At 50.3% G+C, this 19,809-nt stretch overlaps 1 protein-coding gene and 1 non-coding gene across 2 annotated transcripts in view; both read right to left on the reverse strand.

The window, feature by feature from the left end:
• INPP5D (inositol polyphosphate-5-phosphatase D) overlaps positions 1–19,809 on the reverse strand; it is a 112,171-nt gene that overhangs the window by 45,121 nt on the left and 47,241 nt on the right. The window contains exons 3-9 of the mRNA XM_039855265.1: positions 18,884–19,034; positions 16,547–16,718; positions 13,207–13,347; positions 7,299–7,386; positions 2,484–2,564; positions 2,249–2,320; positions 1,113–1,236 (exon numbers count right to left, since the gene is read on the reverse strand). Coding sequence (XP_039711199.1) covers positions 1,113–1,236; positions 2,249–2,320; positions 2,484–2,564; positions 7,299–7,386; positions 13,207–13,347; positions 16,547–16,718; positions 18,884–19,034 — 829 coding nt within the window. The remainder of the gene's footprint in view (positions 1–1,112; positions 1,237–2,248; positions 2,321–2,483; positions 2,565–7,298; positions 7,387–13,206; positions 13,348–16,546; positions 16,719–18,883; positions 19,035–19,809) is intronic.
• LOC120597451 (5S ribosomal RNA) lies at positions 19,470–19,588 on the reverse strand. The gene has a single exon (XR_005651379.1). It is a non-coding gene; the product is annotated as a 5S ribosomal RNA (ribosomal RNA).

Genomic DNA, 19,809 nt, shown 5'->3' on the forward strand with positions numbered 1-19,809 from the left:
CGCAAAATGCAGTCACTGAGACGCGGCGCTGTCCCCTCCCGGGCAGGCAGGCCCTGAGTCCGGGCAGCAGATGCCAGGGCCCCGTCTTTGCACTTTTCACCCTCTGCTCTGGTGCCGTCCGGATCCCCTGAGCCCCTCCTCTGGGGCCTCCCTGCTGCGTTTCTCTCCCCACGGGCCTCTGGCCCCGCTGCCCGGCATCGCTGGCTGCCCTCCTCGGCGCGGCTGCCCCTCCTCCACTGTCTCCTGCCCCCATTATTCTCTCCCACGTCACCCTGTCTGTTCCCTTTACCCTGAACCAAGAGCTGAAATCGTCGTATTTCTATACTTGTTGAAGATTTATTGGCCACGCAACGCTCTAGAATGTGAGCCCCACGCAGGCAGAGGCCGCATCCGCCTGCTCGCTCTGCATCCCCGGCGCCTCGCCCAGAACAGCTTCCCCACAAGCACCCGGTGTGTGAACACGTCCCATTTTACTGATGGGTTTACCTGAGGGTGCAAAATGCAAAGCCTCAGGTGCTCAGAGCGGTTCCTATGTACTAGGCTCTTTCTTAAGGACCCTCACATGGCGACTACTCACTCCGTCCTTACTATCCCCATTTCACAGAGGAGGAAACTGAGGTCCAGCGCAGTTAAATGGCGTGTCCAAGGTCACACGGTTGCCAAGAGGCAGAGCCGGGATGTGAGTTTAGACAGCTTGGTTCTGGAGCCCACGCACTTGAAGCTTCCTCTCAGAGAATGCTGCCTGAGTCAGGCCACGCCCCCTTACATGTGCAGGGCCCTGGGCCAGGCACTAGGAGGTGACAGGATGCTTCGGTCTGGCCCCAAGTGGGGGGAGCGCATCACAGAACCATCACGTTTCCCCAGGCCCTGAAGGAAGGAGGCGGAATGGACAGGAGAGGCCTCAGGCAGGAGGGGCAGGAGAGGCGCCCCTCGATCTGGGCTGCGTGGGGCTCCTGCAGGCCAGGAGAGGGGGTGGGGCGGCGGGTGTCCCAGACCAGGGGTGGGATATGCCTGGCAGGACTCACTTCTCCAGCCACCCGTTACTGGCTGGTCACCAGGAGGAGCACTCACTAGCACAATGAAAGTGTTACGGCTGTGAGGGGGCACCTTACTTTTGTTGTGGCTGTAGAATTTGTCCTCAGAACTGTCCTTGGTCTTCTTAATGATCAGTTTCCCAGACTCAACGTCGACTTTGAGCTGTAATTTCTGAGGGATCCCCAGGGACTCTGCCTTCACCTGCGAAGAGGAGGGAGGGGAGAAAGCGGAGGGAGATGTCGGTCACCCCTTCTCCGTCCAGGCTTTCGTGCTGTGGCCGGTGAGCCTCTGGTCTGCATGGCTGGGCGGCCCTGGGCCCGTCCTGTCCCCCGTGGGGCCATCTGGCTTCTATGTCCCGGCCTCCCTCGTTCTGGGCCCACACGCCCACGGTTCCACTGGCAGATCCCAAGAATCACAAACAGGTGGGAAGGAGCCCAGCTAGTCCGCTGCATGCTCATCAGCTGTTTTGCCAACAGGTTTGGTGGAGGAAACAGATGAACTCTTTGGAAGATGGTTCATTTCGCTGCTTAATTTGACAACACTCATTAATCTGATGTGTCATCTACTTCCAGAAAGGATTTTCCTAATAGATTTAAGCTCCTGGGCCTTGTTACGACCAAGAATGGAACATCTGACTGATAATAATTAGGAGACAGACAATTGCCATGCTCAGGAGATGGAAATATATCCTCATACAGAATCATCGTCAGGCTAGACAGGACTCTGGGGAGGTGGGCATGGGGCACATCTCGTTTTGTGTTTCTGAATGTGAGACCAGGGCTGTGATGGACGCACCAGAATCTCTGGGGATCATTAAGAAAAACACATTTCTGGGCCAGAGCCTGGGAATTCTAACTCAGTCATTCCCAGGGGTGGGAATCGTACTTTTTCCCAACGCTCCCTTAAGGCACTATGCAGCCAGTTCTGGGTGACTCCCTGTTTGATGTCACTCACTGCCCCCGTTTGGAGAAGGAAGAGGTTTGCGGCAATCTTGGGCTGAGAAGCTCTTTCCTGAGGAGCCTCCCCCTGAAGGAGGTTCCACAGATTTAAGTGGGCATCCCTTTTGATGTTTAAGCATCTTCATGGGCGGCTGCGCTGACATTCTCAGCTGCTGGGCCAGAAGCCCTGGTATAGCTGAGCCAGAAGCCCTCCTTCCACAGGGACGAGGATGCCCCCAGCCTCCGGCCATGAAGCGCAGAGCACAGCCACTTACCTCGAAGGTGACTGGAGGGATGAGGGAACGCCGGTGGGGAGACTCGGGGCCCTCATGCAGCAAGGCCTTGACCTGTGGGCATAAAGGCACAGGGCTCCTGTGGCTGGGAGGGGAAGGAAAGGCAGCGTCCTTCGGGACCGAGTCAAAGGGAGCCTAGTGTCTGCACACCTGGGCATCCTCTGAGCTTAGAGAGGACCAAAGAGAAGCCAAGAGAAGCTGCAGGACCCCCAAGTACCTTATCTTCAATAGAGGACAGCAGACTTGTCAGTTGGCTGAGCTTGGTTACCATGTTGATCGGATTGGCCTCACCAGGCACCTGGGAAACGTGAAAATAGGGACACATTCGTGAGTGTCAGCCACTGAGAGGCCTTAGGCTGGGCACGTCCCATGCTTCATCTCATTTCATGCCAACAACCCTGTAAGCACTGCCATTATCCCCCTTTGCAGGCGAGGAAATCGAGGATACTGACGATCGTCTCAAAATTATCATGGCCAAAAATAAGTCTGCATTTCTTCTTCCCTCTCAACTCTGCTTCTCCCAGGGCTTCTCGGCTCACCCACTCAGTTGCCTAAACGAAACTCTAGGATCGGCCTCTACTCCTCCTCCTCCATCCACGGCATCTCGCCCAAAACACAGCCATCCCACTGCTTAAAACCCTGCTCTGGTTGCTTCCCACTGCCCGGAGAAAATTACCCCAGCCCTTCACCCTGCCCTCCACGGCTCTGCGTGATGTACGCCCCCCACCTCCACCCAGCCACCCCCACCCTCACTTCTGACCGGCCCGTGGCCTCGAGCCTCACTCTCTGAGGAACCCCTGGACACAGGGCTTTCCCCTGGGAAGGGCACACTCTCGTCGTTCAGGTCCTAGATCCACCGAGAAGTCTTTCCTGGCCATGCCAGCTAAAGTGCCACTGGATCAGCTCTATCAAGTCACCCTGCTGTGTTGCGGATCAATCGCCACCATCGTTTATTTGTTCATGTGTGTGTCTCTGCTGGAATGCAAGCTCCTTAAGAGTTGGGGCCACGGGTCCTGTGGTCAGCGCTGCGACTTTGGCGCACGGAATTGTGCCTGGCCATGAAGGTGCTCGGAAAAGTCGCTCGATGCATACACGCGCCCCCGAGAGCTGAAGTTACTTCTTGGCTAGGAAGTGGCAGAGCAGGACCTGAATCCTGTCAGCCTGGTACCAAGTCCATGGTCTCGAGTATTTATTCACAGAACAAATATTTACAAAGCATCTTTTCTGTGCCAGACATGCCGCCGGGTGCTAGAGGTATCGAGTACCCGCCCTTGCCCTCTAGAAGTAAAATGGGACAATCAGACACGTCGACGACTAACTCGAACACCAAGCAGAACTGAATGAGGGTTATTGCCGACCAGGCGACGTCCCTTTTCCCCGCCCTTTGCTTCACAAGTCATCAGACTCTACCTGCTTTTGATGCAGCCATTCTAGTATACTACCTCTGCCATTGCCAACTACCGCTTCTGTCCCCACCATCGGCCACGTGGCCACTGCTCCCATCCCCACCGTGACCACTATCTACTTCTCAGCGCCATCGCTACCACCTCCAACCACCACCCACCGCCCCCCACTACAAACTCCACCACGATCATCACAGCAGTCGACGCCTGTCAACGCTTCCTCTGACTACTTTTTGGTCTTGACCTTGCTCCTTAATAAAGCTTGCAGTCTGCGGTTATTGTGATCAGGCTTGAAGGAGTGGATGAGACTCAGGGATGGTCAGAGCAGAAAGGCTGGTCCGTAGATGGGATGGGGGATGGGCAAGAACCCCTTGTTTTATGCTTATTTTTCCTCATTCTCCCTCTCGGACCCTTGAAATTACCTGCTTGCTACCTGGGACAGTCACCGGGCAGTTTTAGGCCGGTGACTTAATCCCTTTCTCTCTGAATCTGTCTTTTGGGGCAGGTTTGGCAAATATTTACAAAGTGTAAATGAAGTTATGGACACACAGGGAGTGAGTTCTTGGAACTGAAGGTATGAGAGCAAGCCTGGAGCTTTAGCAGTATGTTTGTCTCTTACACAATGCCAAGCATATTTTTGATATATACACTCATCTAATCCGCATGCATGTTGATTCTTCTAATCCTCGTTCTGCAGATGGGGACAGCTGAGTCAGAGTGGTCAGTCGACTTGTCCAAGGTCACACAGTTAGTGTCCTCTTGAAATCCGAATGGAGATCTAACCCAGCGGTTCTTGGCTGGTGGGGCTTTAATGACGTCTGGAGACATTCGGGGTTGTCACAAATGGGCTATTTTAATGGCATCCAGTGGGTAAAGGCCAGGACGCGTTAACAACCTACAACGCACAGGACAGGCCCCCACAACGAAGAGCGATCCGGCCCCAAATGTCACTAGTGTGGAGGTCGAGGGCATAATTCACAGCTCAGCCTAGACGCGGGAGAATTGGCCTGGACACCGTCTGGGGGGTTACATAAGCTGGCTCCGCCATTGCACTCTGAACCTGTCAAAGGAGCCAAGGTTCGCGACCTCTGTTCTCACACGGGGCAGATCCACGTCTCTCCCCAGTCCTCAGGCCAGCTGTCATTTTGATAACTTGACATTTCGCACCTCCCGGCGGTTCTCAAACAAATTCCGTGCGGGGGGCCAGGGTTCCCCCATCTGTGCCACCCACCTAAGGGCAAGGGCCTGACATTGGTAAGATTCGACCAGTCACATGTCTCACGCGTGTGATTTCACTCACTCCTGAACACAGCCCCATTCGGTTCTGCTTGGTGTTCACGCTGGCTGTCACTATCCGCATTTCGCAGGCGAGGAAACTAAGGAGCACTGAAGTGAGTCAGACTGGACTAGATGTGTCGGTCCCGGGGCCGGAGTTCTCCGCCGAGGGCACCCTCAAACTCTCTCCTCCGTTCGTGAACCTCTGAAGGCATCGTTCTCTGCTTTTCTTCACGAGTCAGGGTTTCATAGAGAGGGCAGGACTGAGGACCCTTTGTCCGCCTCCACATCTGAGGCCTCCCTCCTTCCCTCCCTTGCTGCCCTGACCTGCCAACGACTGCAGACTATGGCCGGCGGGGGCAGCGCACCCAGCGACTGCAGTCGGCTTATCTCTCTGGAAGCTTCTCTCTCTTCTAACCTACTTCAAAGACTTGGGTGTGTGGTCTTCCAGTTAAACTATTTAAATTTTAGTGTCTGGCAGGGTCCCTGTTTTGTCTAGATTGATTTTTACTTTCCTGGAAATTAACCCATCATTCATTTGCAGGAAAGCAAAATTGTCTTTTTTTTTTTTTTCTGATGAACTGTTAAGTTGTATGGATAGAACATACATACGTTTTCTCACTCAAAACTCACACAACAACATAGTCAAACCCAAATCTGCCCCTGCCCGGCCCAGCATCCTTCTCCCCAATCCTTCCCCCACCCCCGCCATGGTAACGAGAGATGCCCTCTGGCTATAAATCCTTCTGGTTTGATTTCTGTGTCTAAGTTTATACACTGTTCTGCTATTTGCTTTTTTCACCTGACAGTCTGCCTTGGAGTTCTCACATCAGTACATCTGCCTTAGAAAATTCTGCAGCACAGCCGAACAACTCCCTCTCTCTCTTTGTGTTTCCAGTGGTTTTGCTTCTAGAGACAGAGCCAATAGGATCTCTGTCAACACCTCTTTTTGTCCCTAAGACAAAGGCCCATATATAGAACTGCTTGCTTGAAGGATATATGCATTTGACATTTTCTTGCTGTCAGGGTTCGGGGTAGCTGCCCCAGGACACCCAATGGCCTCTGATGATTCCAGTTAAAGTCACCTGAGAACCCGCAGGAGCAGGTGGAGCCCTGACCCTCCTCTGTCCCTAAAAGCAGGGGACGACTTTCCCCGTGACCCGTGCCCTCCCTGCTGAGGGCCGAGACGCAACCTGCAACCTCGTCACCAGGAATTAAACACTCCAGAGGGAGAAAGCCCACATAAGCCAGCCTCGGACGCCCAAGCCCAAGCCCCGCTTAGATGCCTTCTAAAGAGCGCTGCTTTTCTTTGTACCGTCAATTTCTCACGAATTATTGTTTCTTTATTTAAAAAATATAAAAAGTGTGGCGACTTTGATGATTTCTTTGAGCTCCATTTCATGATCTGGGCATCCCATTGGGATTCTCCGGTGTGCACGTATTAGACTAGTTTTTCTCTTGTTAATCTGGTCTCGTGTTATTTTAAATGTCTTATTACTAGTCCAGCAGTAAGAACTAAAGAAGGATAGAAGGCAGTGAATTCTCCCCGTTCCCCGACAATGCAAATGGCCAAACTGATTTTCAGAAAACCCATTTCCACTCCCAGCAGCGAGAGGGCAGGCCGGTCTCTGTGAGTCCCCGGTCCCCACACCGCCCCACCATGACTTCACCAGTCAGCTTTTGCCTGATAGACAAGAAGATGCCTCTTCATTTTAAATGTCATTTTCTAGTTACTGATGAGGTGAGGTTGAACACCTTTCCGTGTGTGTGTGTGTGTGTGTGTGTGTGCGCTGGCCATTTCCAGGCCTTCAGTAAAACAACCTCTTTTGTGTCCTTTGTCCATTAAAAAAAATGTAGGAGATTTTTTTCTAAATCATGTTAATCCTTTGTCCATTATTTTGGTTGCAAATACTTTCTCTGAGATACTGCATTTGCTTGTTTTCAATTATGTTGACAACACCTCCTGTTACACAGACCTTTACTCAATAGACAACTTGGCCTCAGCCCCCCTGCTTGGCTGTGAGCAGGTGTCTGCTGGGGGGGGGCGGGGGGGCGGGGAAGGGCACCTCACCTTGCTCTTCCTGGGGCAAGAGGCAGGATCAAGGATTTAGGTATCTCATGTGTTTCTTTCTTTCAGTTTTTGAAGAGAAATGATGGAGAAAGGCCCCATCTTGCCTCCTTATTCAGCGCTAACAAGTAGCTTTATTGACATGTGTGTAATTCAAAATCTTTATTCTCAACTCAAAATCAGGCAGTGGGTAATGCATTATGGGAGGGCCTCCCTTCTGGCTACCTCACTCCCCACCCCCAGCCCCAGTTTATCAAACTCTTCGTTCCAACCCCAAAAACTTTACCTGAGGCCGCGGACGGAGGCCGGGGGAGAGCTGCTGGTCAAACAGCCTCTGCAGAGACTCCAGGGAGGGGAGGGTCCGGATGACTTCTCTGAGGACGGGGGACAAGGTGAAGGTCAAAATTAGTGAGGACCTCACTGAGGCATCCCAGGTTCCATCTGGAGCCCTTTCTGGCAAAGGCAAAAAATTTTCCCTGAAGAACAAGCCCCCACAAACAAGCCCCCAGGCCTGCCAGCACTGGCCCAGCCCCCCAGGCCCCCAGACCCCTACTTCTTCCTGCCTCGTACCCCTGAGCAAACTGGTCATGATATATAGACCTCATTTACCTCTGTTTAGCCTGTAGAAAACTTGGATCTAGAGTTACAAAACTACTTTGAAACCACTTAGTAATCCACTGTTCCAAAGTTTACGGTTGCTGAGAATCACACACTTACACCTGAGTGTTACACATGCAAACGCCTGGGCCCCAACCTGGTTCCGTCTGGGATCTGCATTTTAAATGCATGCCCCAGGGGCTTCCAGTGCTGGCCGCCTGAGCTTCCCGGGCCAAGTCCCCTCCTAGCAGCCGAGAAGGACATCAGAGACTTTGCCTGAGACTTTCCCTGGTCCGATCCGCGGATGACGCGACCCCAGTACTGGGACTCTAAATGAGTCTTTGTTCCTTTCTTGTCTTTACTGTTTCCATGTTGTTATAAGCACGGCAGGCAGACACATTTCGAGTTCTATTTTTCACTTGTTTCACTAAAAACTGTTCATGTTTTACACATTTCAGATTCTAATGGTTTCAAAACAGTCTATGGAGAAAATGTGCCAAAATCGATTGCTAGATATTTGGGTTATTTTGAGATCGTGGGGATCATAAGTAAAGGCTGCTCTGAACAGCTTTGTTCACATAGCTTTTCTTTTTCTATTTTCAGTTAAAATTTTAGGCTAAACAGAGATTACTTTTCTCCATCAATATTGCCAAGCCTTTGAGCGATGGAGCTAATTGCGGGCCATCATCACTGGTGGAGCCCGCACATCAGATGTGCTGTCTGAATTCGATTTTTTCTCTCTCTTTTCATGGATGTTACATTGCATTTCAATATCGATGAATTGATTTGTATACCTCTAATTTCTAACGCCATTGATATTTTTCTACAAGGTGGGTTTCTAATGTATTTCTCTTTGCATAAATTGTTCGTGTCCTTTGTTGGTTTTCTGTTGGAAATTTTGTTAGTATTTTTATACATTGGTATAAACCCTTTTATATTACTTTGTTTTTCATTTAATCTAAGTGTTGTATTTTTCCCCCATTCTGTTATTTCATCCTAGGTGGGCTGGATTTCATTATAAAGTGATCTGTAATTTTTTATTGTTCTGTTTTGCATTCCTTGGTAATCTTTTGCTTACCTTAGCCAATAATTTATCATCTGTATTTACTAGTGAGCGATTATCTGCTCATTTTAAGTGGGTTTCTCACTCACTATTATAAAAGTTATATGTGGGATTTTTGCTGTTGTTATTGGAGGACCTGCTGTACTCTGCACCCCCACACTTAGCCCAGGTAGGCTACCGCTGTGTCAATTCCTTCCTTAATCCAGCTGTGATGTAGGAGACATCTAAAAATGTCTAGATGGTTGGGTGGTTGTGGCTACTGCTGTTATTTATTTCTATTTCTGTCGTGGTTGTATAGAATGAACATTTTCACTTTGGGTATATTCATATCCAGCTGCTCAGTTAGCTGCTGGGTTCTTATTTTTAAGATCACCAGCACTCTAAAATTTTCGGAAAAAAAAACCTTGGATCCTCTTAGAAGTAGAGGCATGTGATTAGCACATGTTCACTTTTTTTTTTTCATCTGCAAAGATTCCCTGTGCCCTCGAATGACATCTATGTTGAGTTAATCCCAGGTCAGTAGTCTGCTTTGTGGAGATACTGCTTCAGAGTTTTTACTGTATCATTGAGGAGTGTGAATAATATTACATATTATAATTTTTTAAAGCAATGGTTCTGTTGCTAAGTATTTACTTTCTGCCTTCATCTTCTCTTGTGGTTTAGAAATGTAGTAAGGAGTTTCTGTGTTGCTATTTCTCTTCTCTTAACTGGATCTTTATGAGGTTTCTCAATTGCTGGATTTAGCTCCTTTAAAAGTCTGGAAAACAATTTTTTCTTTTATACGTTTAGTCATCAATCATGCATCATTTTTTCCTGCTTCTTCCAGAGCCCATCCTACCCACTGTAAGTTGAATCTCTATGCCCCCTTTCTAAAGATTATCAATTTTTTTTTTATCACACAGTCTTTGTGTATGCTTATTTAGTCTTCTCGTATTTTCTATATATACCTCCCTGACACTTGGCTCTGTTTCGTGATTTGATTTTCAAATTTGATTTGAAAACTATGGGTTTATTTTTATGGACTCCCACGAAGCAGTTATAAAGATGAACTATTCTTGTTTGAGGTTTGTTTCTTTGGTCAGGTGAAAGATTTATACACTCCGAAGAGAAACCAGAGTATTATTTGTTTGTTAAAATCTTCACCCCGCTTCACTGTTTCCACACTGGCATTTTATTTTAAAATTCCACTTGCATTTCTTCTCATTTCTCCATTTCAGGGGTTACGAAATATTTCCAGACTCTGGTGACTTTACCTTTTATTCTTCGTTCTTTGGGAAAGATTCTGTCTCGTTCTAGATAACCTAACTTGAGGTTACAAATCCTCCTTAAGCCTTCGCGCTGCCGAAGTTCTTTATTTCGGACGCGCGTAGCGACACTGAAGTGATGTCTGTGCAGAGGAGGCTTTGCGCTGCTGCTCGCTCCTCAGCTGGGACCTGCCCATTTGGGGAGCTGGTGTCCTGACAAGTGGTCCGAGCAGACAGACCTGGTGGCCTTTGGCGCCATCCTCAGTCCCCTGCTCTAGCTTGTCCCACACCCTGCCTCCAAAAGCCCAGCCTGGGCCCCTTTTTTCCTGCAGTGACATTCCCCCACTGTCCCCCAGCTTTAAGTGCCAGCTCTGTGTTAGTGCATCCCAAATGTATACCCCTAGCCCTGAGGTGTCCTGGGCTCTAACTTCCACCATGACCCCTGGTTGGCAGCCTCGCTGCTGGGGGCTTGCTGAATAACGCCTGACCCAACAGTAGCCCAGAGAAAGATCCCGCCCCCACCCCAACTCTCCTTGACATTCACCTTCCCCATAACTGACATCACCATGCACTCCGCTGCTCACACCAAACTCCTGGGGGTCACCCTCGATTCATCGACTCCTCAGCCTCCCATCCAACCAGAGAGCAAGCCTGCCACTTCTACTATTCACACATACACCAGGTCGCGCCAGCTCTCAGCACCCACGTGTCCCCAAGCCCCAGGGTTATTTAACTGAAATCTATCAGCGTTCCTGTGTGCCAGGCACTGTCTAAACCCTAGGACTCGGCAAGAAGCGAAACAGAAACAGACGCCTGCCTCTGCTCGCTTCCCTTCTCGTGGGCGGCCATCATGCTCCAGCCGTAGCAGCCCCGCATTGGTCTCCTGCTTCGGGTCTGCCTCCTGGGATCCAGTCTCCACAGCCCCAACTCGGGTCACGCCACAGTCCTCTCAATTCTCTGCAGGGCCTCATGAGGCAGACCCGCGGTGGCTCCCGCCAGCGTTGCCATAAAACACAGGACCCCCAATTAAATTCGAATTTCAGACAAACGATGGATAACCTATTAGTATATATATATCTCAATATTGCATGAAAGATACTACACATGTAGTTGCAGTTTATCTAAAATTCAGACTGAATTGAGCATCCTGTGTTTTATTTGCTGAATCTGGCCACCTATGCCTGCCTCTCTCCAATCTCTACTCCTGAGGTTCACCTTCCCTCATTGTGCTCCAGCCATATAGACTTTCTGGTCCTTGCAGGTCAACTTCGTTTGTACCCCAGGACCTTTGCACTTGACCCCCAGAGGACACATCACCGCCCTCAAGGTCTCACCATCACTTTCTCCTGTTTTATTTTGTCATGACGCTTACTAAAATTACCCCGTTTATTTACAGACCTTATCCACTATTGCACTCCTCACTCAGACGTCAGCTCCAACAAGGTCTAACAGAGCAGGAACCCTGTGCGTTGTGTTTACTGCTGCAGACCCAGAACAGGGATCAGAGAAGGCCCTTCAAACATACTTGTTAAATGGATGAATGGATGGATGGAGGGATGGATGGCCTGTTCCAATCAAAGCACTTTGAAAACTACAGGTTTGTAGTTAGCTTCATGGAACAGCATCGGCAGGAGTGGCTGGGGGTATGGAAACCGTAACTTTGTTCCTAAGACTTTCTAAATTCCATCTCTCACTTAACTGGGTCTCCAATCCTGCTACCACGTGGCCCGTGAAGGCAAACACAAACGGGTGTGCATGGGAACATCACAGTGTCTCTAACTCCAACCGGATGGAATCTTCCCAGTGAACAAAGATGTGGAACACCCAGAAGCCAGAGGAAGCTTCTTCCATCAACACAATGTACCAGAGAAGTAGGCACGTCGGGGAAGCTGCTGTCCCCATAAGGCAAGGTGACCTGGATCCTAGGAAAATCCAGGTAGCAGTGAGGTGTCGGGGAGTGCGGCAGGGGGCCGAGTGACTTGGGGGAGCCTACTGGAGAGACTTAAAGGCAAATTTCCTCCTGGACGAGGAAGCAGCAAAGAACAAGATCACCACTGGAGTGGAAATAAAAGCTTGTTACCAGTCATCGCGAAACTGTGTTTCTTAAAAAGAAAGTGCTACGTGTGTGTTTTCCCTAGTGATAAATGAATTATAACAGCAGCATCAAATGGAAAATGTCTCTCTGTGGGAATTTATAAATGATGGCTCTAGGTCCTGTTGGCTGAAACTCCACTGGTGGAAAGCCAATTCATTGAAATTAAACCTGACTGGCCAATTTGATGAGTGTTAGATTTGCCAAAAAAATTATTTGTTAAGTTTAGCAAACGTATTGATTGTACTTTTAAGAGCCTTTAAGAAGAAAATTCAGTTTGATTACTGATGATCAAAGACTCTTTTTTTGCATATTAACTAAGCTAAGATGGATATGGCACCAGAGAAACTGACAGGAGAATTTTGAAATTGCTATATCTGTAATAATACAGAACAGCAGAGGCTGAAAAAACCTCACCCACAGGAAATGCGATTATTTCCAACCAAAACGTTGACCTTTTATTTATTGTGGGATTGTTTTGGCTCCTTGTGATTCCTTTCAGATGTTTTTGAATGTTATTTTCTATTTTTCAAGCTTTTTTAAAAAGCATTTAAAATATTCTTCTGCTCATTTTTCAGATGGCATATCAGCCTGAAGTTTGTACTTCTAACAAGTAAAATGTAATTAAACTTGAAATTCATGTTTATGTTAATGAAATTAAAATGCAAAATCAAAAATAGTCTAAATGAAATTAGAATTTTTTCCAATCGATCCTGTGATGGATTCAATATCAGAAAACTGAAGTTTTGGTGAACTGGCTCAACTTTTAAACAGTGCCACAGCCGGCAATCTCGGGCCATCGCCACCCACGCAGAAAGTAGGCTGACTTTAATTATTTCCTCTTGCCACCCTACGTGCTCGTCGAATGTGCCCGCCGCAGCGAGCAGAAAGACTAGGCCCCAAAGTCTTAAATGCTGGATAAGCAAGTGTGAAAAGGCTGGCAGTGTCCTCCTGCCCACCCCTCCCCACAGCAACTGACCTCAAATTAACTTCAGCTAAAAAATAGGCGTTATAGTTCAAATACCATGAAAACAAAACCTCGAAAAAAACCACAAAGAGTTCTAAGCCCCCGCCAGCTGCCTGAGTGTTCTGAGTATAGCGGCAGAGCTGGGGCAGCCAGACCGGGCTCGGGGCTCACTCTTACGGGCTGACTCTCTGGCCCAGCCAGCCCGTCCCTCCCACCCGATGGCAGCATTACCCATAGAGCTCCTTGCAGAGGAAAACGGTCAGTTTCTTCAGATGAGGGAGACTGGTGGAGCCCGTCTTCATAAAATCCGAGTCCAGGGTGAGCTGAGTGCTTAAATAATCTTGAATGGCTTTAAGATGCTCTTCGGGAAGCCTGAAAAAAAAAAAAGGAGAAATAAAAAAATATGCTTATCCTGTTTCTTTGGCCACCAACTCCAACAGTAACAAGAAGAGATCTGCATTCTGAGTCTCCGGCTGAGACGATGTCCTTCAGGGGACCATCTGTGCGCCTCTGTGGTTCCCTGGGCCTCACTGGAGGGTAGAGAAGCAGATGGGAACGAGATTAAAGGATTCGCAAGGTGGGGTGCCGTGTCACCCACCATAAAGGCTTTTTCCCAAGCTGGTACTTGGAGGGTAGCGATACTGATTGGAGATGGGAAATGTTTATCCTTTAAAAAGGAGACAAAACAGCTTGGAAAATGTGTCCTGGACTTATTTCCCTACTTCATTTCTTCCTAAAGATGAGATCTGAGGGCTGAGGGAGGCTCTAGTGAAGAGATGGCAAATGCTTCTAGCTCACGAGCCAACCGCAGATCCACAGGCGGAGGCTACCTGGAGCTCTATGTCAAAGAGGTTCTGAGTCATTCTAGGCTGGGGGGTGGCGGTGAGAGGAGCGTTGTGGGGTGGAGGTGTTGGGGGGCGGTGAGGATGGAATCTCTGTGATGAGATGGGGCTGGCAATATGGAAGTGGTGGTCCAGGTGCCCCACCCTTGGGCTCCCAGGATGGTTCAGCCCCTTCAGTTGATGGGCGATGCCATGGGACCACAGGCAGGACTCACTCACTGAACACAACGGCCCAGGAGAAGAGAGCCCAGGCCCCAGGGCACACGGCTGTCACCCACGTCTGACAACACCTCTGCATCCTATCTCCCAGCACCTTTTTTTCTGGGTACCCTTTGAATCTTGGCTCCTCTAACAACGAAAATTAATCACAGCAAATATTTTCTGAGCATGACATCCCAGCCACTCTGCTAAGCACTTTATGCTGCTTTTCTCCTTTAAGCCCCAAACCAATGTCATGAGGCAGATATTTTTATCATTCCTATTTCACAAATGAGGAAACTAGGCTCAAGGACCTTGATTTATTTGTGTGAAAAAATTATTACAAGCCTTAAAAATCTTTGTTCCAGCTTTGACATATCATCGAGTTGAAATTAGAGAGCATCGTTTCTTTTCTGTAATGAAAATCTCTTGTTGTTAAGATTAGAAAGGAGCGAATGAGCCATTCTGACTTATTTAGACCAAGTCAGCAGCAATTTACTTACCAGTCATCATAATATTTAAATTTAATCTATACTTATTGTAAGTCTTGACATCACAAAAAATCAAGTGTCTGCCTAAGTCTCTTCTACTAAAAAGAAGAAATCTCTCCTGTAATATTAAGATATGCATTTTAACAGTTCTAATGATTATTGACTTGTAACTTTGAGACCACGAGTCCATGTTTTAGGAAGCTATATTTGTTGAAATGTTTGTTGTAGAAAAATGTTGACTTAAGATACAAACTCTGTTTATCAGAGGAGGTTAATTTTACTTGGCAATCTTGTATTAACAATGACCTAACTGATTAGATCTAATTAACTTGTACAAAAGACTGTGCAGTTTGTCTTATAATTAAGAATAATCTGAAGGCAGTCCTCTGTGTAAAAAGCGATTTTACAAGCAAGATAGATTAACTTTAAAACACAAGGAAGAATCGCGGTTTTTCAAGAACCAGAACTAAACAGAGAGCAGGCACTGAGTGTGTCACCATGGTCCCTCCACCATGGGACGGGATCCCATCTCCAAGCAGAAGTTTTGGGAAGGGTCCACTGCCATACGCCGGCTGAAAAACCAAACCAGAGACAGCGTGCCCTTCCTGCTCACGAGCCGTCGGCCGCCTGCCGCCCCTCTCAAGAGGCTGTACTGAAGCTTGGCTGCCTATGCTGTCCTGACTCACTGGGCCCTGAGGCCCAAGAGAATAGCTATCCCCAGAGAGCAGGGACTGGGGAAGAGACAGAGTCAACAGATGTGGGAGAGTCAAGGAGAATGGGCAGATGGTGGCGCCGCTGGGTTCTCTCGCCTGTTTCCCCAAAGAGTTCACCGCATCTACCATCTAAACCTAGAGAGAAAAGCCAGCTCGAGGAAACTAAACAATGGGCTCCGCACGGAATGTTTTAATAAGCGTTTGTTATTTAGACACATGTCAGGATAATCATGATAATGTGTGTATCAACATATCAAAGCACTGGATATTTAGCCAATTGACAAATAGCACCAGCCACGCAAGATTGTGCCGAGAACATAACCCCGTGGGCCTGGAGAAGAATCAGAGGATGCGTCAAGGTGGAGACAGAAGACACCAGGTATCTTAGCAACTGGGGGGCTTGGGCGCACCTTCAGGCAGTTCCTGCGTACCAGACGGTAGGTGAGCAGCCCTGGCCGCCTCACCTCACGCTGACCTTCCCAGTTGGAGACGCTGCAGCAGCCCTGCCATTAGGATATTTTGGGAGGGGCCTTTTTCTCACCAAGAAACAAACATGTTTTAAAACTACGAATGCATGGAAGTTACCGTGCACTAACATATTAATTCATTCAGCATATATGTAGTGTGTGCCTGCTCTACTCTAGAGGACATGCTGGGCACCGGGGACGAAGTCCCCCTCCTTCCTTCACGTCGGAGCCGTCTGCCCACCCCCACCCCAACCCCAGCCTGTCGAGAAAGTCAGGTTTTGCTTAGAAACGGGACCGCATGATGGTCAGGCTGCAGAATCTCGTCAGCGCGGACCAGCGGGGGCCAGGATGGGAGCACGTGAGGGACGGGATCCCAACAACCCTGGACTGGAGCGAGTAAAAGCTCGGGGGTGAGAATGATTGCATCTCACGCCGTCCGCCGCACAGCGCCGTGCTGCGTAGACCTCATCGTCCACGCCGCACACGGAACTACTGATCTGACCCATTTCCTGGCGACGAGGAAGGTGGCCCAGCGTGGGGCCCAGAGCAGGGAAGGGCTGCGTGGAGGCAGCTCCTTTGCGCAGGCCACCTGAATCACTGATGCCACGGTAAGAGGTTTCCGTGATGGGAAGAGACGCTGCGTGCGGTTCACGGGGATCGCGGCGCGGGCGCGTGAGGTCTGGGGCAGGGCCGCGTCATGGAGCTCCCGGCTGAGCCCGGCTCCCTCAGACCTACCGCTGCAGGGGGCAGTGGGCTCCACAGCAACCCGTCCTAGGGTGGGAGGGGTGCCTCCAGGAGTGAGCCTGGGTGTTGTGGCACCGAGGCTGGCCTCTGAGGGGACCCGCCAGGTGGGGACTCACCCGCTGGTGTCCATGCTCTGTAGTCGCTGAAACAACGTCTCGGAGAGGCTGGGCCGGTTGAACTCGGTGGCTCTTGGATTCTCACTCAAGAGAGGGGCCTCCTTGGCTTCACATGGCCCAGCAGATAAAAGGATGTTTCTCGGTGGCAGCTCAGGCGGAGACGGGACACCTTCTGCCCAAGAGAAGAGCAGGGATGCCATGTGGGCTAAGCACCAGCTTCTCTCCGATCACCCGCCGACAGAGAAGGCCGTGCGGCTGATCCACTGGGTCCTCTGTGCACTGACCCTGCTCGACATGCAAAGCCCAGGCCACTGTACCCAGTTGTAGACCCCATCTATGTCCACACTGTCCCTTCCGTCCCCCCTCCCTCACTGACTCCCTGACTAGTCAGGGAGCCCACGGGGCCTGGAACCTGGTCTTGGTGGTCTTTGGCCCTGGGGCCTAGCACAGTTTGTTCCACCGAGGCTCTGCAAACACCTGGCACCTAGGGTCGGATGACCATGTCAGGCCTCTGACAAGTGGAGCCAGCAGCCACAGGCAGCCCAGCAGGATGGCCAGCTCCTGGGGCAGAGGCCCTGTTCCCGGAGCGGGAGGCATGGGGCGGGCAGCAGGCAGGCCCTGGACACGCTCTCTCCTGCCCTGGTCCCCCTTTCTCTGCTTTTTCTCCAGCCTCTGCACCCTTCCCTCCCCCCACCCCCAGACCTTTGGAGACAGATAAAATAAAGCAAGTGGCCTCCCTTCACCCAGAGAACTGAAATATGGCACAAACGACTTGACGTCAGCATGAGAGGTGACACTCTTGCCTATTCACAGGTCCGGGGCCTCCTGCCTAAGCCGCTTCTCATACCAGATGGCCACAGAGCCACCTGGGGGCGTCCTCTGTAAAGGATGTGCCGTTCACTTCCTCTCCCAGCCGGGCCCTTTGGTTCTTTAGATGGTTCTGAGTCCGTTTTGTCCCCATGAGGACCGTGGCACCTGAGGAGACCTGAGCTCCACCTGAAGAACTGGAGCCAGCTCTCCCGAGACCCGCTTCCTCCTTCCAGCCCTTACGGAAGGTGCCGGGTCTTTCTCCAGACGGGTGTCCCCGGGGGGCCAGAGAAGCTGGGCTGAGCGTGGGCGGGGAGCAGGACGGCCTTTTGGTGTCACGGCCAATGGGGGGACAACTGGGAGACGTGTGGTCGTGGCTCGGCCCTGGCGAGTGACCCTGGACTCACTCACACGTGGACATGTCAGCTCTGACTACTTCACAGCTGAGGGCACCTCTTTCTGGGTTGAGGGAGGCGAGAAGGGACATGGCCTGCCCGGGTCCCTCTCAGCCCCCACGGAGCTGTGGTCCTTTTGAAATCCTCTGCCTGGCCCCAACCTTGTCCCCGGAGCTGGCATGGCTGCTCTTCAGAGTCCCTCCCTGAGGCGGAGGGTGAGCTGTGCAATCACTCAAAGAGGGTCTCCGGGAAGGTGGGAGGAAGGGGGCGGCAGCCCACGAGCTAGCCCACGGGAGCAGGACGAACAGGATGCCCAGCACGTGGCCGGCAGGGACAGGCCAGGGACCTCCGTGTCTCTGGCCTCATTGGCCCTCCGTCGGGGGCGCCCCTGGGAAGCTGGCTGTCTCCAGGCCTTGGAGTTTAAGAGGGGCCTTGGCCAGTTGAAGGGCTCAGTGACATGTCTCGGGGTTTTCTTTTAGAGAATAAACTTATCAGGGGAAAAAAAGGGCGCCCCCCCACAGGTAAGCTCCCACCCTGCACTGCCAGCCTGGCCAGATTCCTCGGTCGGTCCGTGTCCGTCCCCAGGCCTGACGCACACACTTCTTAGGGTCTGCACTTTTCCCCCCTTATAATGATGATACAAAGAAATGCCTTTCTGTCCTACCAGGTAGGCTCATGGGCTTCCTCCTCCGTTCTCTTCACAGTGAAATGCAGCTAATTGTTTTGATGACGATGGTAGCTGCATTTATTGAGCACTTTCTGTATACGAGGCTTTGGGCTCTACACTTATTGGCTCATTTGATGACGCCCTGGGAGGCAGACATTATTCTCACTGTCTCTTTAAGAGAAGTCTGTGGTTCAGAGAAGTTAGGTAATTTACCCAACGGCGCACAACTCAGGCTGAGGAGCAGGAAGTCGGATCCAGGTCCGTCTGACTCCAGAGCCTTTGTTTCTAACTTGGCCTTAACCACTGTGTCACACTCTCTCCCTCTGATAATCAAACCCACCTAATCTATAAACGCTGCAGCGAAACACCCCGGGACCCCTCGCCATGGTGCTTAGAGGACAGGATCACGAAGGCCCCTCTTGCCCATGGCAGCGGCCGGCCCCTGGCCCGCCCTCTGTCCCTCCTTACCTGTCTCCTCCTCCGGCTCGTCGCCTGCCTCTTCCTCCTCCAGAGGCACGGGGTACTGCAGGTGGGTCACCAGACCCATGTTTTCCTTCTTGTAGAACTCGATGAGCTGGTCCAGCTTGGTGAAGAACCTCATGGGGACACCTTCCGATGCCTTAAGACAGGACCCCGAAAAGAAGCAAGATTGAACTGGCTGAGACATCACCCAACACAAAGGCCACCTGCAGCAGAGACCGACTCCAGCTGAGGGAGTGACCAGGATCCAGAAAAAGCCCTGGGCTCCTACGCAGTGTCTGCTGGCCCCACCCACACCCTCACATCCTGTAACCAGCAGCCCCCGAGAACCAGTCTGCAAAAGGCACACACAGGACAGCTTTAAAGATTTTTTTTTTTCCTCTCAGTTTAAAAAAAGAAGAAAAAAAAAACTTTAACTTTTAAACATATTCTGTCGTACAAATAATATATTTTTATTATGGCAAAATTAGAAAAATACAGATTGTTTTTTTCTTTTTAGGCGCGGCAGCCCTTAGATGACCTCACAGATTGCAAAGACATTGTCAGCTTATAATCCTTTATTTTTTATTTTTTATGCCTACAGCACCTGGTGGTCCTAGGTGGTCTCCCATCCAAGTACTAACCAGGCCCAACCCTGCTTAGCTTCCGAGATCAGATGGGATCGGGCTTGTTCAGGGTGGCATGGCCGTAGACCAGAATTTTTATAAAAAGAAATCACCTGTAATCCCACAACCTCAAGAGACCTATTTTCAAAAGTTTAGAATATATTTTTCTAGACTCTGTGTGTGTGTGTGTGTGTGTGTGCCCCCGCACGCGCGCGTGTGTGTGTGTGTCTCTCTCTGGTAGGGGTTATTCCCTCCACCTCCCCCTCACCCCAAAAAAAATCATTTTATTTTTAAACACTGGAAAAATCT

The sequence above is a fragment of the Pteropus medius genome, unplaced genomic scaffold (assembly GCF_902729225.1).
Source record: "Pteropus medius unplaced genomic scaffold, Ma_sr-lr_union100, whole genome shotgun sequence".
Taxonomy (NCBI): domain Eukaryota; kingdom Metazoa; phylum Chordata; class Mammalia; order Chiroptera; family Pteropodidae; genus Pteropus; species Pteropus medius.